Genomic DNA, 25,206 nt, shown 5'->3' with positions numbered 1-25,206 from the left:
ACACACCATTCTGTGTTTTCAGTAAATCAAACAACCAAATTGTGCAATCCCCCCAAAAATCATTGTCAACATGACAGGATCATGCCAAATCATCCTTGATGATCCTGATGGACATGTATCCACAATCAAAGTCTTGATGTAGCCAGCCTTTTGATGTACTGTAGCCAGTCCTTCAAGCAACTGTTTTTCCACTGAACAAAAATATGAACACAACATGTCAAGTGTTGGTCCTATGTTTCATGAGCTGAAATAAAAGATCCCAGAAATGTTCATTAGTTGTTTTAGAGAATTTGGTCATACGTCCAACCGGCCTGACAACCGCAGACCACGTGTAAGCACGCCAACACAGGACCTCCACCATCCGGCTTCTTCACCTGCGGGATCATCTGAGACCAGTCACACAGACAGCTGATGAAACTGAGGAGTATTTCTGTCAGTGATAAAGCCCTTCTGTGGGGAAAAACTCATTTTGATTGGCCGGGCCCCCAGTGGGTGGGCCTTGCTCCCAAGTTGATGAGTCTATACCCACCGAGGCCCACCCAAAGCTGAGCCCCTGCCCTTTCATGTGAAATCCATAGATTAGGGCCTAATTTATTTATTTAAATGGACCGATTTCCTTATATGAACTATAACTCAGTAAAATCATTGAAATTATTGCATTTTGCGTTTATATTTAATATTTTTGTTCAGTATAGTTGGTGGTGTGGGAATGTACAGTTTTAGCCATCATCATTACACATCAACTTCAAATCGAAGCTAGAGTTGATGAGAGTATCTTCTTTGTTTATTTGTTGTGCATTTCACAAATAAATATGTGGAAACCATATCACGCTGCATCTTGGTCCGATGATTCCAACGACGATCGTGACAGTAGAGTCCAGCATCCTCAGCTCTGACATTACTAACATGTAAAAACTGTTAGACCCTAAACCGAGTCTGTCAGCTATGTTGTTCTGTTCTTTATTTTTCACCATCCCTAGATGGACTTCTTTAATAGCTCCATTAGATCCAGCTCTGTTATAGTGTCATGTCGATGATCCACATTGGTACATGCTAGACTGACATCATCTCCCTCTCTGGAGAACATAGACAGTGTCTCCACTGAAACCTAGATAGACAGAATACGTCTTCCAGAAAAGGTCTCAGCGTTAATTGCTGAAATTAAAATACTGTAATAAACAAATGCTGAACGCTAAGCAAGTAAAACCAAGACAGGTGCTTATTGAAAAATAAATCGAATTCTCTTTTAGACTCATATGTATCAAACGAGCCCCTTTCCCCCATAACATCCAGTGTCCTAGCAGTCAAGAGAAGAGCAGATCAGTAGCTCCACCAGAATTATATTATGTTTGTTTACAGCCATGACCTCGAATTCTGTGTTCTCTCTGTGCAGTAATACCATATGTCTCTATATTGCACCCCGATGTCCTCTAATTAGAGGCTAGAATGGAACTTCCGCTTTCAGTATGAACCACACATAGATGCACTGTGATGACTTCAGATCATTGGTCTTCTAGAAGTCTCTTGACTGATGGGCCATGTGATACTATGTAATGTGCGTTGTGTTCATTTGGTTCACAATTCATTGATCCCAGTATGGGTTGGTGACCAGAGGAGTCTTATTTTTCAAAGTTAAAAACAATCAAGATCTTCTTCTTCTTTTGAAGTTGCAAAATGACTATGTTCTTTTAAAGTGCAGATGCAGTGGTCAAAAGACCCATAACCACAACCTCTTTTTCTCTCTCTCTGCTCTGCCTCAGAAAAACAGAACAGAACTGAAAGAACCACTGAAAGAAGGACCAGTTGCAGACATAGACATTAATATTCATTCTTCTGTTTATAAAGCTACATCATTGGTTGCAGTTACATTTACCTCTAACAAATGAAATTCCCTCCATTACATAGCTCGGATATTAGCCTTCAGAGGAAATGTTTTGTATATTTAATTTGTAAACACAACCATTCTCAAATATATCATTATTTTAAACCTTTGTGCTTGCTTCCATAATCTGGTAAGAGGAATATACCCTGGCATTACAGGAACGTGATTAAATGTCCACTTCAGTCCTTGACAGGTTTAGAACATATTGGTACATATGCAGAAACATACATAAAATGTGATGTCATACACAAACAGGTAGAATCTGCCTTAATATACGGACAGTGGGTCATCAAAAGTCACACACAACAAAGACACATCACCAAATCAATAAATAGTCATATTAAATATCTTTAGTGGTGGAGAATTACATTTGCATAGTTTGAGAGCTCTTTTCAAGAATGATCTGTGGTGTCTGGTAGTGCAGCTTGTTGTATTGAACCCCTCAGATCATACTGTTACTGTGTAAAGGGTTAGACACTTGTTCAGAGGACTGGTGGTTGTGCAGGAGCACTTTGAAGGCCTTGGGAGGGAGTTGTAGGAAGTGCCAATGATGTGGCAGCAGCATCTCTGAATGACATCCAATCCTGGAGAGACAAGAGACTTGATTACACTGATATGTCATGTTGACGTGTTGACTATGTCACTTGACTATGTCACTTGACTTATTTCCGTCCTGTAAACTATTTAGATAAAAGCTGAATGTACACAGAATCTGTAAACTTACACAATAATTATGGTAACTTCAGGAGGACATCCGTCAACATATCAGAGCTCTTGCAACATGAACTGACACCCAATCAAAGGATCAGAGAATTAATCTAGTATCGAGAGCATAATCTACAAATAGCTCACATATAAGGTGGAGTATATGACTCAAGGAGAGAGAAACAACAGTTTTGAACAAATTCATTTCTTAAAAAATTAAGGAAAGTCTTAGTCCAGAGAGAGAGAGAGAGATAGCTATATTTAGTTGTATGTTTGAGCAGCCTACTCAAACATCTTGCACAAAGAAAGAGGGATGCTATGTTAGCTAGCAGGCTATGGCTGTACAACACTGGAACTCTTCCAAGGCAAGGTAAGCTTCAGATTTGATTAATTTATTGCCACCGGGGCCACCTTGCTAACTGTACACTCTACAGCATTATTGTAGAGGGTTTATTAACACGTTAGTTCTAGTAGCTATGTTGACTGACCTTAGCTAATATGGGGACAATGATGTAGGTTGGTGGCAGCGGTTATGATATGAAGTTTTGGCTTGGAAAGGTTTTGTCGCCTGGTCACAGACAGCTGATGTGTTGTTGCACTGATCCCACAAGCAAAGGGAAACGATGAGAGTGTATAGATGCGAGAAGGAATTAACAAGCAAAGTGATCATGCTGTTTGTATGGCGCTGCTGTGAAAGTGAACTATGTTTGCGTATGATCAGGGGTGTATTCATTCCGCTGATTCTGTAAAAACTTTTCTTAAACGGAAGCAAATGGAACGATACGGCAATTAAGATACCTCAATTTGTCAAATAAAAACTTGTTTGCACCTGTTGGAGTAATGACTACACCCTAGATCAACTAGATGCAGGCAATAGTGTGCAAGAAGGCATTGAATGTGCCACTGTCTGTCACTTTAATTATGTTTAACTTGACCTATGCACCTGGGTACAGGAACAATTCTAGTATCATGTAGTAGTCTAAACTCTTCGATGTTACACTGAGCTGGTGGAATGGAATATTAATGACAGACATCCAATATGTCGGCCTCACTCATCTTAACCCTCCTGTTGTGTTTGTTTCATGTTAATTAATTCTGTGTGCCCGGTCCAAAATGACAGCCCCATTATAGCTGATTATACATCCATAATAATACATATATTAGCACCTAATGTTGTTAGATCTTTTTATCAACTTAAGTTCTTGTGAATATTACAAGTTTTGGACTTTTATTTGCTATTTATGGCCTGTAGGCCTCATTGACCTGAGCTCATACAACTAGTTTTTGAGTAAAAAAAAGCACAATGTATGGATTATTTTGATTTGAACAAATACTCAGATGAAACATATTGTGCTATTCATCACAGACTACTTTGTGTCAAAGTTTAACAAGGACTCTCTCCTCCTCACCAGTGTCATGATCAAAGATATGATCAAGAGCCTCACATACAGTTTATTGTTTGGTCATTGCGCTGCCACAGATGAATTGTGAGCAAGTCCTCAAAAAAGCTTTATATACCAGAGCTGTGAGAAAAGTTCTATATATTATTGAAACAATGTTGTGATTGTTTGTGAGAATGCCAACAGGTGTGGTTCCCCTGGGGGAAAGATTCTATTGGGAAAAGGTTCCCGTGGGGGTTGCCATGGAAGCCAAGAAGGGGAGTGAGGTGTGTGTGTGCCTAAACACACATGCATGTGGGGGTCTGGGAGAGGGAGTGTGTCCATCTGATGAATGGGCATGTGACTGAACTCAATTGTGTCAGAAACTAGAGAAAGAACATGACCACGTTGAGGAAGTGATGCTATAATGGTGAATAGAGATGCTGCTGTATGGTGAGAAACTCATAGTGCTGAGACACTCTGACAGAGGAAAGAGACAGAAAAACATACACACAGAGAGACAGAGGAGAGAGACAGAGAGACAGAGAGAGAGAAAGAGAGAGCGAGAGAGAGAGAGAGACAGAGAGACAGAGAGACAGAGACAGAGAGAGAGAGAGCGAGAGAGAGAGAGAGAGAGAGAGAGAGAGAGAGAGAGAGAGAGAGAGAGAGAGAGAGAGAGGATCATGGCTGATGTCCCTCAATCATTTTTGGGATTGCTTGTGACCGTTTTGTACCTGCTAACAGGTAAGACAGAGGAGAGAGAGTAAGAATGTGTCATTAGAGATCATAGAACACATTTATTTCACACGGCCAAACTAGTTCAGTTTACATTTGACTAATATTATGATGACATTTCTGTTGTGTATCTGTTTACTCTTATCTTCACTATTGCATAATAGACAGTATATTACACTATTATTCACACTGAAGAATATCAATAAGAAAACCTATGAAATATAATGTCATCTGTATTACCAGTTAATAATTATCTGATGTCATACTCCTTCCAGGTGTCAGTGGAGAAACTCTCTCTATGTTCTCCGGAGAGGGAGATGATGTCAGTCTGCCGTGTAACAATGTGGTTTATCCAAACTGCTCCTCTACTACATGGATCTATAACAGAGCTCTATCTACTCGTACTATTCAAGAGGTCACATTGGGGGAGATCAAAGTTGACCAGACAGAGAGAGCAGAGCGACTGAGTTTAGGGTCCTACTGTTCTCTACATGTTAGTGATGTCAGAGCTGAGGATGTTGGACTCTACATCTGTCGACAGTTCCTTACAGAGACAGGACCACAACATGGAGGTGATGCTCCTGTTCATCTGTCTGTTCTAACTAGTGAGTATTACTGTTTAAATCAGAGTGTGCATGTCACTGTGTACAAGTGTGGTGTTAATAATCATATGCCAACAAGTACTGTATACCCTTTTCTCTTTCTCAGTCTCCTCTACCACACCAGTGACAGATCTGAAGCCTATGTAAATGCTCCTATAATCTGAATAAGAAGATCTGATGATTTTAAAGTTGAATATCAAATCTGATTCATTTTCCTGGTATTAGTGATTAGTGATATATGATGAATTTGATTTGAAATCTACTACTGTGTCTGATGATGATGATGGTGATGATGATGATGGGTTCTTTAAATTAACTAAAAGAGGATGTTCATCTCCTACTGAATTAGATATGGCTGAAAAGACCACTATAGTGATGATGTCATCTCTACTCTCCCAGGTAAAATACTCCCATCTGTATGATGTGTGCAGATATAGTAAGATGTTTTATCTGTCCTCTGGATACATAGAACTGGGTATTGTGTTCTCCCATGCTGTGTCAGGGTTTGAGACTGGGTCGAGAAAGATACATTTGATGTTTTTCAGACAGTTCTGATGTAACTTCTCTACAAAAACTGTCAAGACAACCACCAATTTAGTGTTAGACTGGTAATTTAAAAATAAGTCCAAACATGTTCATAGGAAGAACTTCATGTCTAGTGCTCTAGAGATTGGAGTAGAGAAAGATTTAACAGATTGCGTAGAGAAAACTCTACAGCCAACAAAGAGTCAGTAGATGTGGATCCATTCTGTACTGTGATGTTTCCTAAGCACGCGACGCGAGGCGGCCATCTCTGTCTCATTACATACAGCCTGGAGGAACTATTGGATATAAGAGCAACGTCAACATACCAATATTACGACCAGGCTCCGTAGACGGGCACAACGCCCACCGCTCCCGAGTATACTACTCGCCAACGTCCAGTCTCCTGACAACAAGGTAGACGAAATCCGAGCAAGGGTTGCCTTCCAGAGAGATATCACAGATTGCAACATTCTCTGTTTCCAGGAAACATGGCTCACTCGCGATACGTTATCAGAGTCGGTACAGCCACCTGGTTTCTTCATGCATCGTGCCGACAGAAACAAACATCTCTCTGGTAAGAAGAATGGCGGGGGTGTATGACTTATGATTAACGAGTCGTGGTGTGATCATAACAACATACAGGAACCCAAGTCCTTTTGTTCACCTGACCTAGAATTCCTTACAATCAAATGCTGACCGCATTAACTACCAAGAGAATTCTCTTAGATTATAATCACAGTTCATTTTGTTGCTCCCAGCCTATAGACAGAAACTAAAACAGGAAATGCCCATGCGCAGGTCTGTTCAATGCTACAGTCAATCACGGACTACAAAAAGAAAACCAGCCCTGTCGCGGACCCCAATGTCTTGCTCCCAGACAAACTAAACAACTTCTTTGCTCGCTTTGAGGACAATACAGTGCCACCGACACAGCTCGCTACCAAAACCCGCGAACAATCCTCACGCAGCCAACGTGAGTAAAACATTTAAACGTGTTAACCCTCGCAATGCTGCCGGCCCAGACGGCATCCCTAGCCGCGTCCTCAGAGCATGCGCAGACCAGCTGGCTGGTGTGTTTACGGACATATTCAATCAATCCCTATCCCAGTCTGCTGTTCCCACATGCTTCAAGAGGGCATTTTTCCTGTTCCCAAGAAAGCTAAGGCAACTGAGCTAAACGACTATCGCCCCGTAGCACTCACTTCCGTCATCATGAAGTGCTTTGAGAGACTAGTCAAGGACCATATCACCTCCACCCTACCTGACAACCTAGACCCACTCCAATTTGCTTACCGCCCCAAGGTTCACAGACACCGCAATCACACTGCACACTGCCCAAGAGGAATACCTATGTAAGAATGCTGTTCATCGGCTACAGCTCAGGATTTAACACAATAGTACCTGCCAAACTCGTCATTAAGCTCGAGACCCTGGGTCTTGACCCCGCCCTGTGCAACTGGGTCCTGGACTTTCTGACGGGCCGCCCCCAGTTGGTGAGGGTAGGAAACAACGTCTCCACCCCGCTGATCCTCAACACTGGGGCCCCACAAGGGTGCATCCTCGGCCCTCTCCTGTACTCCCTGTTCCCCCATGACTGCGTGGCCATGCAAGACTCCAACTCAATCATCAAGTTTGCAGACAACATTACAGTGGTAGGCTTGATTACCAACAACGACGAGACAGCCTACAGGGAGGAGGAGAGGGCTCTCGGAGTGTGGTGTCAGGAAAACAACCTCACGCTCAACTAAACAAAGGAGATGATCGTGGACTTCATGAGGGAGCACCCCCCATCCATATTGCCGAGACAGTAGTGGAGAAGGTGGAATGTTTTAAGTTCCTCGGCGTACACAAACTGAAATGGTCCACCCACACAGACAGCATGGTGAAGAAAGCGCAACAGCGCCTCAACCTCAGGAGGCTGAAGAAATTTGGCTTGTCACCAAAAACACTCAAACCTTTAAAGATGCACAATCAAGAGCATCCTGTCGGGCTGTATCACCGCCTGGTATGGTAACAGCTGTTACCCACAACCGCAGGGCTCTCCAGAGGGTAGTGAGGTCCGCACCACGCATCACTGGAGGCAAACTACCTGCCCTCCAAGACACCTAAATCAACCAATGTCAAAGGAAGGCAAAAAGATAATCAAGGACAACAACCACCCGAGGCACTGCCTGTTCACCCTGCTTTCATTCAGAAGGCGAGGTCAGTACAGGTGCATCAAAGCTGGGACCGAGAGACTGAAAAACAGCTTCTATCTCAAGACCATCAGACTGTTAAACAGCCATCACTAACATTGAGTGGCTGCTGCCAACATACTGACTCAAATCTCTAGCCACTTTAATAATTAAAAATAGGATGTAATTAATGTATCACTAGCCACTTTAAATAATGTTTGCATACCCTACATTACTCATCTCATATGTATGTACTGTACTCTATACCATCTACTGCATCTTGCCTATGCCGTTCAGCCATCGCTCATCCATATATTTATATGTACATATTCTTATTCATTCCTTTACACTTGTGTGTGTAAGGTAGTTGTTGTGAAATTGTTGTATTACTTCTTAGATATTACTGCATGGTCAGAACTATAAGCTCAAGCATTTCTGTACACTCGCGTTAACATCTGCTAACCATTTGCATGTGACCAATAAAATTTGATTTGATGTCACCCTTGTTCACCATTGACAAGTGGTCACCCTGTTTGTTTTCCACTGCTGTAGGGCAACCCAGTCCCCAAAGTGACACTTGAATGCAAGAAATCATTCTGTGTTGTCTTAGGAATTCAGCATTCTCTTTGTTGATCACAGCAACCCACATTGGCTCACCTCTGAGGAGCAGAAGTTACGTCCTGTAGGTCTGATAACTGATTGGAGGTTAACGTTACATTAATGTCATTGGTCCCCAACACAGATTTTGAATCCAAACAACTCAGATGCTTATAAAAAGGTCTAAGATTCACTGCTCTTTCTCTTTTTTGTTCCCGAACTGCTGTGGTGAGACTCTCTCACTAATTTCATAGTCTAATTACAAGTTGCATGTGATGTGTATATAATATACTGTATATACACTATACAAATATGTCTGTCCACTACACTACTATCCAGGAAGTACAGCCTCTACAACAAGACCAGCCCTGTCAACCACCTCCCCATCTTCTGCTGGTATTGTATTTAATACTTTTTCCATTCTAAGTTGTATTGTAGATAGTATGAGTGGTACAGCATGGGGCCAAAGTCAGATGTACTACCTTGGTCAATACACAAAGCATGCATTTGTACATGAAACTAAACTTTCATGTAAAATGGCGCCGGAAGAAATGGCAGCAGTTTTATGGGCACCCAACCAATTGTGCTATTATGTGGGGGATTTTTGCGTTATTTGTAACTTATTTTGTACATAATGTTTCTGCAACCATAACTTACGGCAAAAAATAGCTTTTGGATATCAGGACAGCGATCACTCACCTCAGATGAGACAAAGATGTTTTTCTACAACAAAGACGACGCACAAGACATTCTCCAAACACCCCACATGACCGACATCCCAGTTATTTGCAAGAGGAAGAGACGCAGGTACAGAGGACAAAGAGCCGGATGCTTGGTCAGGACCCGGAGAAGGCGACTGGGAAAGCTGCCGTTGCCGTCAATACTACTCGCCAATCATTGCACAATAAATTAGACAAGGTACGATCACGAATATCCTACCAACGGGACATCAAAAACTGTAATATCCTATGTTTCACGGAATCGTGGCTGAATGATGACATGGATATTCAGCTAGCGGGATACACATTGCACCGGCAGGATAGAACAACACACTCCGGTAAGAAGAATGGGGTGGTCTGTGCATATTTGTAAACAATAGCTGGTGCACGAAATCTAAGGAAGTCTCTAGATTTTGCTCGCCTGAAGTAGAGTATATTGTGATATATTGCATACCACACTACTTGTCTAGAGAGTTTTCAGCTATACTTTTCGTGGCTGTTTATTTACCACCACAGACAGATGCTGGCACTAAGACCGCACTCAGTCAGCTGTATAAGTTAATAAGCAAACAGGAAACCACTCACCCAGAGGCGGCGCTCCTAGTTGCCGGAGACTTTAATGCAGAGAGACTTAAATCAGTTCTACCAAATTTCTATCAACATGTTAAATGTGCAACCAGAGGGGAAAAAAAATCTACCTTTACTCCACACACAGAGACGCATACAAAGCTCTCCCTCGCCCTCCATATGGTAAATTTGACCATAACTCTATCCTCCTGTTCATGCTTACAAGCAAAAATGAAAGCAGGAAGTACCAGTGACTCGGCCTATAAAACAAGTGGTCAGATGAAGCAGATGCTAAACTACAGGACTGTTTTGCTATCACAGACTGGAACATGTTCCGGGTTTCTTCCGATGGCATTGAGGGATACAACACATCAGTCACGGGCTTTATCAATAAGTGCATCGAGGACGTCGTACCCACAGTGACTGTACGTACATCCCCCAACCAGAAGCCATGGAGTACAGGCAACATTCGCACTGAGCTAAAGGGTAGAGCTGCCGCTGTCAAGGAACGGGACTCTGACCCGGACGCTTATAAGAAATCCCGCTATGCCCTCTGAACAACCATCAAACAGGCAAAGCGTCAATATAGGGCTAAGATTGAATCGTACCTCACCGGCTCCGATGCTCGTCGGATGTGGCAGGGCTTGCAAACTATTACAGACTACAAATGGAAGCACAGCTGCGAGCTGCCGAGTGACACAAGCCTACCAGACGAGCTAAATCACTTCTATGCTCGCTTCGAGGCAAACAACATTGAGGCATGCATGAGAGCATCAGCTGTTCCGGACGACTATGTGATCACGCTCTCCGTAGGCGATGTGAGTAAGACCTTTAAACAGGTCGACATTCTTAAGGCTGTGGGGCTAGACGGATTACCAGGACGTGTGCTCCGGGCATGTGCTGACCAACTGCAGGTGTCGTCACTGACATTTTCAACATGTCCCTGATTGAGTCTGTAATACCAACATGTTTCAAGCAGACCACCATATTCCCTGTGCCCAAGAACACAAAGGCAACCTGCATAGTCACTTTAACAATACATTCATGTACATACTACCTCAATTGGGCCGACCAACCAGTGCTCCCGCACATTGGCTAACCGGGCTATCTGCATTGTGTCCTGCCACCACCCCCGACCCCTCTTTTATGCTGCTGCTACTCTCTGTTCATCATACATGCAGTTCAATTATTTAGTGGATGGTGTGAACAATCATAATCCATTACAAACAAATTAAAACACTCAGCTAGATTGTTGGTGTTCAGACAGAGAAGTTGTAGAGGTGTTTGGCTGATGAATATTGGTCCTCGGCATCTTCTATTGACCGGCGTGTGATACAAACTCTACTTTCATTTAAATCAATCTAAATGATTGACTGTGTTTAATCCCTGTCTGTCTCATTGTTCAGGTACCAGTAATGCTGTTAAGTTGCCCATCAGTCACATCATGCTCTTTGTGACACTGACCATCATGGCTGCCATAGTCACTATTCACACAAGGAGGATCCGCCCACCCAAGGCTCTGCCCCCACAAGCAGGTGAGAGTAACAGGCATTGGTCCAGTTCCATTTAGGTTCCTAACTCCTCCCACAACATCAGAGTTCACAGATCTGAATGACTGTATAGACCTAAACATTATGAATGGTTCCATCAATCCATAGAACACATGGAGCAAACAACACATTACATTCACATATTCTGATCTTCAGATGTGTGAACTGAAATGGAATCAGGTCATGAATAGTCCTTTGACGTAGTCATCTTGTCCATCTAATCCCCTATTAACTAGTTCATCTTTATGATCTGCTAGAATGAATGGTGAGACATGTTGTCTGATGTGTTGTTTTGTTCTCTGTATAGAAGAAGCCTCTGGTATTGAGATTCATGTCCTGGAGGAATGACCCCTTGTTCCTCACTCTTCTCCCTGTGCTGGACTAAGACTTTCAAACTGTCTATAGCTTTATTGATTTAGTAACAGAGGACAGAATAACTGTTTTTAAGCTGATGTTCATCTATTTTAGTGCATAGTGTGGAAGATGTATTAATTTATAGTTGTGTTCCTATATACTTCCTATTTAATACTTTTGGGGGGGGGGGGCATTAGGGATTCAGATATCAGCAAACCTTGGTTGATGTTTATGATAATGTTCATTTTCTTCTGTCCATTGGGGATGAAGTCAGCACAAATAAATTCCTTGGTTTTGTTTAATTAATCATTTGTGTCCTAAGCAGACTTAAATGAGCACAATGCTTCTTCTGAAATGTAAATTAATTTCTGAAAATGTTTAAATAAATTAATAAAAATACAGTACTTCAAAATCTTCAGTTACAGGTGTTTTTCAGGCTACCCTTCCACAATGTAAGGTAAAGCATGAATGCATTGACCTTGTTTAATTTACAGGTTTGTCTGTCCTCTTAGAAACAGGACCATCAGAGATTTTCTGTAGGCCTACTCAGAATTTCTGTGGCAAAATAAAGAATTTGAAGCAGTAGAAGGCCTAGCTTACCATAGCCACCAGTTCTTCCCGTTGACATTCCAAATGACTTTAGCCTACAGCCTTCCTTCTAAATAATGTTACAGACTACTCCATTTATCACCTTTACCTGCAGCAGAGTTTCTTGCCAGGAGTAGTGGTGCTGCCTGTAATCCAAGCATCTGGAGTCTGTAGCACGCTATGCTAAACAGGTGTCCACACCAAGTTAAACAGGTGTCCTCACCAAGTTAAACAGGTGTCCTCACTAAGTTAAACAGGTTTCCTCACCAAGTTAAACAGGTGTCCACACCAAGTTAAACAGGTGTCCACACCAAGTTAAACAGGTGTCCACACCAAGTTAAACAGGTGTCCACACCAAGTTAAACAGGTGTCCTCACCAAGTTAAACAGGTATCCTCACCAAGTTAAACAGGTGTCGCCACCAGGTCGTCAAAGGAGGGGTGCACCGGCCCAGGTCAGAAACAAAGCAGGTCAAAGCCCCTGTGCTGTCCAGCAGTGGTTTAGTGCCCGTGAGTAAATGCTGCGGTGCAGCCTTGGCAAGACATAGAAACCCAATCTTTGCTTTCCATTTAGTTTTAGAATAAATATTCTGCTTCGTTATGGCGGCTGCCTCTCAGTGGAACAAAACGAAAAGATAATTAATAAGGAAAGAGACAACCTACTATCTGACATTTGATAATTATACTGTCTCCTACTGACAAAGACAGTAAATTACTGAATTTAACCCCAATTTTTTATTTTAACTTTATTTAACCAGGTTAGCTAGTTGAGAACAAGTTCACATTTACAACTGCGACCTGGCCAAGATAAAGTAAAGCAGTGCGACACAAATAGAGTTACACATGGAATAAACAAGCGTACAGTCAGTAACACAATAGAAAAAAATACATTGTATATACAGTGTGTGCAAATGGCATGAGGTGGTAAGGCAATAAATAGGCCCTAGTAGCGAAGTAATTACAATTTAGCAGATTAACACTGGAGTGATAAATGAGCAGATGATGTGCAAGTAGAGATCCTGGTGTGCAAAAGAGCAGAAAAGTACATTAAAACAATATAGGGATGAGGTAGGTAGATTGGGTGGGCTATTTACAGATGGACTATGTACAGCTGCAGCGATCGGTTAGCTGCTCAGACAGCTCATATTTAAAGTTAGTAAGTCTCCAGCTTCAGCGATTTTTGCAATTTGTTCCCGTCACTGGCAGCAGAGAACAGGAAGGAAAGGCAGCCAAATGAGATGTTGGCTTTGGGGATGACCAGTGAGATATACCTGCTGGAGTGCGTGCTACGGGTGGGTGTTGTTATCGTGACCAGTAAGCTGAGATAAGGCGGAGCTTTACCTAGCTTAGACTTATAGACAACCTGGAGCCAGTGGGTTTGGCGACAAATTAGTTGCGAGGGCCAGCCGACTAGAGCATACAGGTCGCAGTGGTGGGTGGTATAGGGGGCTTTGGTAACAAAACGGATGGCACTGTGATAGCAAACTGGATGGAGTCTGAGTAGAGTATTGGAAGCTGAAGTCGAGGATCGGTAGGATAGTCAGTTTTACTAGGGTAAATTTGGCGGCGTGAGTGAAGGAGGCTTTGTTTCGAAATAGAAAGCCGATTCTAGATTTGATTTTGGATTGGAGATGTTTAATATGAATCTGGAAGGAGAGTTTACAGTCTAGCCAGACACCTAGGTATTTATAGTTGTCCACATATTCTAGGTCGGAACCGTCCAGGGTGGTGATGCTAGTCGGGCGGGCTGGTGAGGGCATTGAATGTTTGAAAAGCATGCATTTAGTTTTACTAGCGTTTAAGAGCAGTTGGAGGCCAAGGAAGGAGAGTTGTATGGCATTGAAGCTTGTTTGGAGGTTAGTTAGCACAGAGTCCAAGGAAGGGCCAGAAGTATACAGAATGGTGTCGTCTGCGTAGAGGTGGATCAGGGAATCGCCCACAGCAAGAGCGACATCATTGATATATACAGAGAAAATAGTCGACCCGAGAGCTGAACCCTGTGGTACCCCCAAAGAGACTGCCAGAGGTCCGGACAACATGCCCTCCGATTTAACAAACTGAACCATGTCTGCAAAGTAGTTGGTGAACCAGGCAAGGCAGTCATTACATAAACCAAGACTATTGAGTCTGCCGATAAGAATACGGTGATTGACAGAGTCGAAAGCCTTGGCCAGGTCGATGAAGACAGCTGCACAGTACGGTCTTTTATCGATGGCAGTTATGATATCGTTTAGTACCTTGAGATTGGCTGAGGTGCACCCGTGACCGGCTCGGAAGCCGGATTGCACAGCGGAGAAGGTACGGTGGGATTCGAAATGGTCAGTGATCTGTTTATTAACTTGGCTTTCGAAGACTTTAGATAGGCAGGCAGGGCAGGATGGATATAGGTCTGTAACAGATTGGGTCTTGGATGTCACCCCCTTTGAAGAGGGGGATGACCGCGGCAGCTTTCCAATCTTTAGAGATCTTGGACGATACGAAGGGAGGTTGAACAGGCTGGTAATAGGGGTTGCAACAATGGCGGCGGATAGTTTTAGAAAGAAAGGGTCCAGATTGTCTAGCCCAGCTGATTTGTACGGGTCCAGGTTTTGCAGCTCTTTCAGAACATCTGCTGTCTGGATTTGGGTGAAGGAGAAGTCTAAAGGTGAAAAAAAAACTCACAATGCTGTTATCAGTTGATTCCCTGAAAATTACAGAATTATTGATACAATGGAACAACTGTCCATGTGTATTACTGTGTTATTATTACACTCCATTAAAGTCAAAGAAAAATTATGAATGTCAGTATGTACATGTTCTCCTTCTGCATACTATAAAAACAACACACATCGGCTCCCACAGCCACTCCTACAGTCACAGGGAAGATCTGGTTAAGTGGAGAACCTGAAAGGACCAGGAAGAGGATGGGGGTCTGGTTAGTGGAGGAAAACCAGCCAGGACAAGAGAGAGGATGGGGATCTAGTTTAGTGGAGGAGAACCAGCCAGGACCAGAGAGAGGATGGGGGTCTAGTTTAGTGGAGGAGAACCAGCCAGGACCAGAGAGAGGATGGGGTCTAGTTTAGTGGTGACCTGACCAGACCAAAGAGAGGATGGGCGTCTGGTTTAGATCCCAAACACACCACCTGGGCAACGAAGGAGTGGCTTCGTAAGAAGCATTTCAAGGTCCTGGAGTGGCTTAGCCAGTCTCCAGATCTCAACCCCATAGAAAATCTTTGGAGGGAGTTGAAAGTCCATGCTGCACAGCAACAGACCCAAAACATCAATGCTCTAGAGGAGATCTGCATGGAGGAATGGGCCAAAATACCAGCAACAGTGTGTGAAAACCTTGTGAAGACTTACAGAAAACGTTTGACTTCTGTCATTGCCAACAAAGGGTATATAACAAAGTATTGAGATAAACTTTTGTTATTGACCAAATACTTATTTTCCACCATCATTTGCAAATAAATTCATTAAAAATCCTACAATGTGATTTTCTGGGTTTTTTTCTCTCATTTTGTCTGTCATAGTTGAAGTGTACCTATGATGAAAATTACAGGCCTCTCTCATCTTTTTAAGTGGGAGAACTTGCACAATTGGTGGCTGACTAAATACTTTTTTGCCCCACTGTATGTTAATGAGATTTTTCTGTATTTCATTTGCATTTGCTAAAATAAAATAAAGAAAATGGTTTTCACATTGTCATTATAGGGAATTGTGTGTAGATGGGTGAGAATTATTATTTTTTAAATTCAGGCTGTAACAAAACAAAATGTGGAAAAGGTATAATTTCTGAAGGCACTCTAGAAATACATGCACTGTGTATTGACCAAGGCAATACATCTGACTTTGGCCCAATGCTGTACCACTCATATAATCTACCATAGAACTGAAATAGTATATTAAACAATACTAGAATAAGGTGGGGAAGATGGTCCTGCAGTTGAGACCTTCCTACCTGGATAGTAATAGAAAACATGCAAGGTTAGCAGAGGTGAGTCCAGCATGACAGAACAGTACACAACATATTTACTAACTCACTCTGTAAAGTTAAAGAGTGAAAAGTCTGTAAAGTTTTCCTCCACTGTAATCTCTAAAAGACTTGTCTCACTAGACAATAGTTCCTATACATATGTATGGGGCTGTTTTGACGTTACCAGTCTTAGGCTGCTGATGAGTACTGATGGTTGTCCTGACAGGAATCAGAATAGTTCCATCAGAACTGTCTGAAAAACATAAATTCAAGTGTCTTGACTTCAGTATGGCAAAATGTCACAACCCAGTCTGAAGCCATTAGAGGGGCCAGCCCTGACCCAACATTTAGGAAACACTACTTTACAGGGACAGTACTCATTTCTATGTATCCAGACGGCACATGGAAGATGTACTATGTCTGCAGTACACACATCATACAGATGGAAGTGTTTTATTTAACCTGGGACCATGAAGGGGAAATTAATGAAGGTCTTCACTGCTCCCTCATTGTCAGTCAACTGACACCTCCACTTCCTGTTGTTGACCTCCCTCTGGAGTGTCACAGTCAGAGTGATGTCACAGCCAGACGTCTGTGTGATCTGATGTTTGGAGTTTCTCGGCAGCCAGGGCCGGCCCCCTCATTAGGCAGGATTAGGTGTCTGTTAGGAATATTATGAATAAATGACTAAACAATATTCTCATTTTAAATAGAACTGCAACTAAGTAAACTAATACTCTGTTTTATTATATCTGATTAACAATATGCGTTCATAAGAAGGGATTGTGTGACACGGACAAGGAGTAATTAAAGTTAATGAACACCATTTCAACTGGGCAGGGGAGGAATGGGTTGTGGATTAAGTAAGCAGATAGGGTCGTTAACCTATGGTTGAACCGACGAAACGTAGCTCTGGGGTGTTTTCGATTTTCTGTTAATTAGAGCTGTCAGCTAAGTGGTGATCGATAATGGTGAGGGGTCAAGAGTTAATTCAGTTATGTTGTGTGACCTGTGAGTGTGTTAGTGAGTTGGAATGAACGTTTAAACTCACTTGATTCTAGGTCGGGAGGAGGGGATTCATTCTAGAAGCAATGAAATGACGTCATGTTATTGTATATACACTGTTGCTTGTGGTAACGTGGCAGCGCGCTCCGAGAATAAATTCTGTTACCTATTATTCATAAGACTGGTCTCAGTTTATTTTATGCAAACAAGAATCTTACAAATTCTCATAAAATAGATTAAGGGAATTCAATTAATGAAAACATATTGGAATAATTCAATTACAGTAACAGTGTCCACCTATGTTGGCAGAATGACGAGGGAGGAATTTTCTGAGCTAAACTGACCCAGACGCACCAACAACAACAACACATAAAACCTCACATAATTCTGCCCCAAAACAACAACATTTTCTCTCAACCAGTGACTTATGGGTATTTTAGGTGAGCACTGATGACACACTGTGATAAGCAGTGCCCTCTTTGGTAAAGGCAGGGGGGCAAAATATGTTGCTTGTCCATTCCCAGCATGCCCATCCAGTGTGTTGTTGGAGAGACAGAACGCTGCGGCACTCAACCAACTTTCAGTCCCAAAAAATAATCTAACATCAATCATGTAGCAGATATTACATATGGTAGAAAGAGTGTAGGTGGCCTTTTCTGTAACTTACAGACTGGAGACTAAATGTATGACAATATAATGAGATGGACACTTTTTACATCATACAAATGTCTCTGATCAAAAAGCCTAAACTAAATGTCACCCAATCAAACTAAAAATGCACTGACTTGTTAACAGATAACATGTCCTAACAACAGGACAGGTCAAAGTTAAATGGACAATGACAATTAGGTTACTGACATCTGCTGAACAGAAGTTTCACCTCATGGGCTAAAATGTCATGATCAGTGGTTTCAAGTTTGTATCTGTCAATGTTTGACGAGCTGATTATAGTAAACAATTAAATATTTCTGCATTTCCCGCTGTGTAAACATATTGCAAACGGCTCAGAAGAACTCCTGATAAAGTTGGGTAGCTGATATTCAGGGCTTAAATAGACTAAATGATTAGTCACAGGAATCAGGACTAATAAAGCCAATGCAACGGCCTGTTTGTACAAACGGTGTGTGGAAGAGCATTCATAACATTCCATTGTGGGCCGACACAGTAGACTACACCCCAGTAAGCACGGACTGGCGCTGATGTCTCTTGGACGTCTTTTTTTGGTGTTTTACAAATGGTAGGCCTACCACATACTGAAGCTCACCACCTGCCTCATTCTGCATCATTCAGTCACAGCCAGCTCAGACTAACATCTTGGTTAATACCTGGGGAACATGTTCTAGTTCTGTCAAATGTGAGCAGAGAGCACCTGGTCTGTCAGGCTTCACTGGTGTTGAAGAGGAGACTGAAAAAGAGAAATATCTTAATGTACTGCTTATATTGCATATTATCGTAAAAACTATACTTTTGTGCAGTGAAATTTAAGCTCTGATTGATGACTTGTTCTTGGGTACTACTAGCTAGGTCAGCTGGTGTGTGAGTCTAATATGAATAATAATGGTATGAAAGTTAGTAATAAATTAGTAAATGACATGCTTGTTCTGTCCCTTTTAGAGAAAGATTGCAGACAGAGTTGACAGTCTCTGGGACAAGATTCAGAGAGAAAATAGGGAAGAGAAGGACAAGAAGAGAAGTGTTGTCCCACCTGTAGTCCCACCTGTAGTCTCACCTAGAGTCACACTGTCACGTTCTGACCTTAGTTCTGCTATTATATCTTTGTTTTAGTATGGTCAGGACGTGAGTTGGGTGGGTTGTCTATGTTCGTTTTTCCATAATTTGGGATTTCTGTGTTCGGCCTAGTATGGTTCTCAATCAGAGGCAGCTGTCAATCGTTGTCCCTGATTGAGAATCATTCTTAGGTAGCCTGGTTTCACTTTTGAGTTGTGGGTGTTTATTTTCTGTCTTTGTGTGTGTCGCCAGACAGGACTGTTTCGGTTTTCGTTCATTCACTTTATTGTTTTGTATTTCAGTGTTAATTTTGAGTTATTAAAGATAACATCATGAACACAACGCTGCGCATTGGTCTTCCGATCCTTCTCGCTACTCCTCAGAAGAGGAGGACGAGATCCGTTACACACACCTGTAGTCCCACCTGTAGTCCCACCTGTAGTCTAACCAGTAGTCTAACCAGTAGTCCCACCTGTAGCCGTCCCTGTAATCCCACCTGTAGTCCCACCTGTAGTCTAACCAGTAGTCCTACCTGTAGTCTAACCAGTAGTCCCACCTGTAGTCTAACCAGTAGTCCCACCTGTAGTCTAACCAGCAGTCCCACCTGTAATCCCACCTGTAATCTAACCAGTAGTCCCACCTGTAGTCCCACCTGTAGTCTAACCAGTAGTCCCACCTGTAGTCCAACCTGTAGTCTCACCTGTAGTCTAACCAGTAGTCCCACCTGTAGTCCCACCTGTAGTCGTACCTCTAGTCCCACCTGTAGTCTCACCTGTAGTCTAACCAGTAGTCCCACCTGTAGTCCAACCTGTAGTCTCACCTGTAGTCTAACCAGTAGTCCCACCTGTAGTCCCACCTGTACTACCACCTGTAGTCTAACCAGTAGTCCCACCTGTAGTCCCACCTGCAGTCCCACCTGTAGTCCCAACTGTAGTTCCACCTGTAGTCATACCTGTAGTCCCACCTGTAGTCATACCTGTAGTCTCACCTGTAGTCCCACCTGTAGTCGTACCTGTAGTCCCACCTGTAGTCTAACTAGTAGTCCCACCTGTAGTCCCACCTGTAGTCTTACCTGTAGTCATACCTGTAGTCTAACCAGTCGTCCCACCTGTAGTCCCACCTGTAGTCATACCTGTTGTCGAACCAGTAGTCTTACCTGTAGTCCCACCTGTAGTCCCACCTGAAGTCCCACCAGTAGTCCCACCAGTAGTCCCACCTGTAGTCCCACCTGTAGTCCCAGCCAGAGTCACACACAGGGTTTGACTACACACTCGCCCACATAGGGGAAACCAGCCATGATGACTCTGTTCCAGCCAGACTATTATCTGCCCTGAATGAGGACACAGGACCACCAGATGAGGACCAGGATTTCACAAAAACTATTGTCCCCATATTAAACATTAAAAAAGCTCCACCATCTGCTATTCAAAGTGATATTCAATACCCCTTGACCAAGTGTTGTATGTTATTCATGTTTATTTCTTGTTTGTTCCTCTGAAAATGAACTTTACATTTCTTTTTCAAGTGTTTTTTCATGTCTTTATAACAGAAGTGAGAATACTGGAGAAGAGAAGAAGACAAGGAGATGGTGCTGAGTCTTCATTCAGGACACTAGTCTGTACCTATACACATAAACTCCTCTGCTCTACTTTAGTGTACTACACTGTACTCTCCTATCTACTCTACTCTAGTCTTTCCTCTGTTATCCTGTCCTCTCTTCTCTCCTTTCTCTTCTACTCTGCCCTCTACACTTCTCAACTCTACTCTCTCATCTACTCTCATCTCCTCTCCTCTCTCTACAATCCTTAACGCTCTCCTCTCCTCTCCTCTCCTCTCCTCTCCTCTCCTCTCCTCTCCTCTCCTCTCCTCTCCTCTCCTCTCCTCTCCTCTCCTCTCCTCTCCTCTCCTCTCCTCTCCTCTCCTCTCCTCTCCTCTCCTCTCCTCTCCTCTCCTCTCCTCTCCTCTCCTCTCCTCTCCTCTCCTCTCCTCTCCTCTCCTCTCCTCTCCTGTCCTGTCCTCTCCTCTCCTCTCCTCTCCTCTCCTCTCCTCTCCTCTCCTCTCCTCTCCTCTCCTCTCCTCTCCTCTCTCCTCTACTGTCCTCCGCTCTACTCTTCTCTACTCTCCTGTACTCTCCTCTCCTCTTCTTTCCTCTCTCTCCTCTCTCCTCTATTCTTCTTTCTCTTCTCTCCTATACTCTCCTCTCCTCTCCTCTCCTCTCCTCTCCTCTCCTCTCCTCTCCTCTCCTCTCCTCTCCTCTCCTCTCCTCTCCTCTCCTCTCCTCTCCTCTCCTCTCCTCTCCTCTCCTCTCCTCTCCTCTCCTCTCCTCTCCTCTCCTCTCCTCTCCTCTCCTCTCTTATTCCCTCCTCTCCTCTCCTCTCCTCTCTCCTCTCCTCTCCACTATCCACTACTCTGCTCTACTCTCTCCTCTACTCTCCACTACTCTGCTTTAGTCTCTCCTCTACTCTCCACTACTCTGCATTACTCTCTCCTCTACTCTACTCTCTCCTGTACTCTCCTCGCATCTGCCCTGCTCTCCTCTCTCATCTCTTCTCCTCTCTCCTCTCCACTCTCCATTACTCTCTCCTCTAATCTTCGCGCTTCTCTACTCTCCTCTCTCCTCTATCCTCTCCACTCCTCTGCTCTACACTCCTCTCTCTTCAACTCTGCTCTCCTATCCTATCCTATGCTATCCTATCCTATCCATCTCTTCTCTCTCCTCTCCTCTCCTCTCCTCTCCTCTCCTCTCCTCTCCTCTCCTCTCCTCTCCTCTCCTCTCCTCTCCTCTCCTCTCCTCTCCTCTCCTCTCCTCTCCTCTCCTCTCCTCTCCTCTCCTCTCCTCTCCTCTCCTCTCCTCTCCTCTCCTCTCCTCTCCTCTCTCCTCTACTGTCCTCCGCTCTACTCTTCTCTACTCTCCTGTACTCTCCTCTCCTCTTCTTTCCTTTCTCTCCTCTCTCCTCTATTCTTCTTTCTCTTCCAATTCTCTGGGCGTTCTCTTTCCTCTCCTCTCCTCTCCTCTCCTCTCCTCTCCTCTCCTCTCCTCTCCTCTCCTCTCCTCTCCTCTCCTCTCCTCTCCTCTCCTCTCCTCTCCTCTCCTCTCCTCTCCTCTCCTCTCCTCTCCTCTACTCTCCTCTACTCTACTCTACTCTACTCTACTCTACTCTGCTCTCCCCTCTACACTCCTCTTCTCCTGACCCCTCTTGTCTCAGCCTCCAGTATCTATGCTGCAGTAGTTTGTGTCGGGGGGCTAGGGTCAGTTTGTTATATCCGGAGTACTTCTCCTGTCCTATTCGGTGTCCTGTGTGAATCTAAGTGTGCGTTCTCTAATTCTCTCCTTCTCTCTTTCTTTCTCTCTCTCGGAGGACCTGAGCCCTAGGACCATGCCCCAGGACTACCTGACATGATGACTCCTTGCTGTCCCCAGTCCACCTGGCCGTGCTGCTGCTCCAGTTTCAACTGTTCTGCCTTATTATTATTCGACCATCCTGGTCATTTATGAACATTTGAACATCTTGGCCATGTTCTGTTATAATCTCCACCCGGCACAGCCAGAAGGGGACTGGCCACCCCACATATGCTCTCTCTAATTCTCTCTTTCTTTCTCTCTCTCGGAGGACCTGAGCCCTAGGACCATGCCCCAAGACTACCTGACATGATGACTCCTTGCTGTCCCCAGTCCACCTGGCCGTGCTGCTGCTCCAGTTTCAACTGTTCTGCCTTATTATTATTCGACCATGCTGGTCATTTATGAACATTTGAACATCTTGGATATGTTCTGTTATAATCTCCACCTGACACAGCCAGAAGAGGACTGGCCACCCCATATAGCCTGGTTCCTCTCTAGGTTTCTTCCTAGGTTTTGGCCTTTCTAGGGAGTTTTTGCGAGCCACCGTGCTTCTACACCTGCATTGCTTGCTGTTTGGGGTTTTAGGCTGGGTTTCTGTACAGCACTTTGAGATATCAGCTGATGTACGAAATGCTATATAAATGCATTTGATTTGATTTGATTTGATTCTCTCTGGACTCTCTCCTCTAATCTTCGCTCTCCTCTTCTCTCCTCTCCTCTCCTCTCTACTCTCCTCTCTCCTCTCCTTTCTGCTCTCTCCTTTACTGTCCTCTCTCCTCTGCTCTCCTCTCTCGTCTCTCCTCTACTCTACTCTCCCCTCCTCTACTCTCTCAGCTACCCTCCTCTTCTCTCCACTCCTCTCTCATCCTCCTCTCTATTCTCCTCTCTCCTCTACTCTCCTCTCTCCTTTACTCTGTTATACTCTCCTCTATCCTATACTCTCCTCTCTCCACTATTCTCCTCTCTCCTCTGCTCTCCTCTCCTCTATCCTCCTCTCTCCTCTACATTCCTCTCTCCTCTGCCCTCATCTCTCCTCTACTCTCATCTCCTCTCTCTCTCCTCTACTCTGTTTTACTCTTCTCTCTCTTTTACTCTCCTCTCTCCTCTCCTTTCTGCTCTCTCCTCTACTGTCCTCTCTCCTCTGCTCTCCTCTACTCTCATCTCCTCTCTCTCTCCTCTACTCTCTTTTACTCTGCTCTCCTCTCTCTCCTCTACTCTCTCCTGTACTCACCTCTCATCTTCTCTACTCTCCTCTCCTCTCTCCTCTCTTATCCTCTACTCTCTCCTTCTCTCATTATCTATTCCTCTCTCTGATTAGTCTCAGAAAAACAGAAGTGGTCTGAGCTGAAATAACCGCTGAAAGAAGGACCAGTTGTAGACATAGACATACTTATTATTCTGTTTATGTACATCATTAACTGCAGTTACATTCACGTTTATAACAATGGAAATATTTACATACACATCAAACTCAACAGCCAAAAGTAGGTTGTAACTAGAAGGAGTACAGCTATTGATGGAAGTGACTTTTCTCAGCAGGTTTGGAGAGCATTTTAGCTAACCCTAACCCCTTTCCTAATTCTCCTAACCTGCTATGTAAGTTCTCCTAACCTGCTACGAGAAATGTATTTCCATCCATAGCTTGTATACCATCTAGTAAAACCCCCAAAACAGTGTCTCTGTGTCAACTCCCATACAAACAGTACAGTCCATTGTTCCCACGGTATCTTTGTGTTGTTTTCTACTTCTTTGAAGGTGTGAAATGATCAGCTGTGTTATTTTTAGGGTGAGATAATATTCTGTGGTAAAATGAAAAGACAACCATCACTATGACTTATTTCACTCTCTCTGCTCAGTCTCAGAAAAACAGAAGTGGTCTGAGCTGAAATAACCACTGAAAGAAGGACCAGTTGGAGATATAGACATTAATATTCATTATTCTGTGTATATCTACATCATTGGTTGCAGATACATTCACCTCTCTAACATTTGAAATTCACTCATCTGTCCTTTTTTATACAAACACAGTTATGTGCTGCTTCAATAATCTGGTAAGAGGAATATACCCTGGTATTACAGGAACGTGATTGGATGTCCACTTCAGTACTTGACAGGTTTAGAACATATTGGTACATATGTAGAAACATACATACAATGTGATGTCATACACAAACAGGTAGAATCTGCCTTAATATACGGACAGTGGGTCATCAATGTCACACAACAAATAGACACCACCAAATCAATAAATAGTCATATTAAATGTCTTTAGTGATGGAGAAAACCATTTGAATAGTTTGAGAGCTCTTGTGAATGATCTGTGGTGTCTGGTATTGCAATGTGTTACATTGAACTCCTCAGATCATACTGTTACTGTGTAGAGGTTAGAAACTTGTTCAGAGGACTGGTGGTTGTGCAGGAGCACTTTGAAGGCCTTGGGAGGGAGTTGTAGGAAGTGCCAATGATGTGGCAGCAGCATCTCTGAATGACTTCCAATCCTGGAGAGACAAGAGACTTGATTACAATGATATGTCATGTTGACGTGTTGACTATGTCATTTGACTATGTCATTTGACTTATTTCTGTCCTGTAAACTATTTAGATACAATTAGGATGTACACAGAATGAGAGGAGTGGAGAAATGCCAAGTCTGATTAACCATTCAAATGAAGATGACAGTGGAGGCTCCTCAGAGGAGCAAGGGGAGGAATTGTGAATTTCATAAAACACTTATGAAAAAGTAAATTTGTAGAAACAACTAAGCTAAAAATATTCACGTCACCAGTTGTTTTGCAAGGTAGCA

At 43.3% G+C, this 25,206-nt stretch overlaps 1 protein-coding gene across 1 annotated transcript in view; it reads left to right on the top strand.

Moving 5' to 3' along the window:
* The first annotated feature begins 4,601 nt into the window (after positions 1–4,601).
* The window catches only part of LOC116356194 (uncharacterized), a 44,622-nt gene continuing 24,017 nt past the window's right edge, over positions 4,602–25,206 (top strand). The window contains exons 1-4 of the mRNA XM_031800507.1: positions 4,602–4,710; positions 4,977–5,306; positions 8,939–8,995; positions 11,292–11,420. Coding sequence (XP_031656367.1) covers positions 4,650–4,710; positions 4,977–5,306; positions 8,939–8,995; positions 11,292–11,420 — 577 coding nt within the window. The 5' untranslated portion in view covers positions 4,602–4,649. The remainder of the gene's footprint in view (positions 4,711–4,976; positions 5,307–8,938; positions 8,996–11,291; positions 11,421–25,206) is intronic.

This window comes from Oncorhynchus kisutch, linkage group LG21 (assembly GCF_002021735.2).
Source record: "Oncorhynchus kisutch isolate 150728-3 linkage group LG21, Okis_V2, whole genome shotgun sequence".
In the NCBI taxonomy this organism is placed as follows: domain Eukaryota; kingdom Metazoa; phylum Chordata; class Actinopteri; order Salmoniformes; family Salmonidae; genus Oncorhynchus; species Oncorhynchus kisutch.
This window is presented reverse-complemented; position numbering and strand designations above follow the sequence as displayed.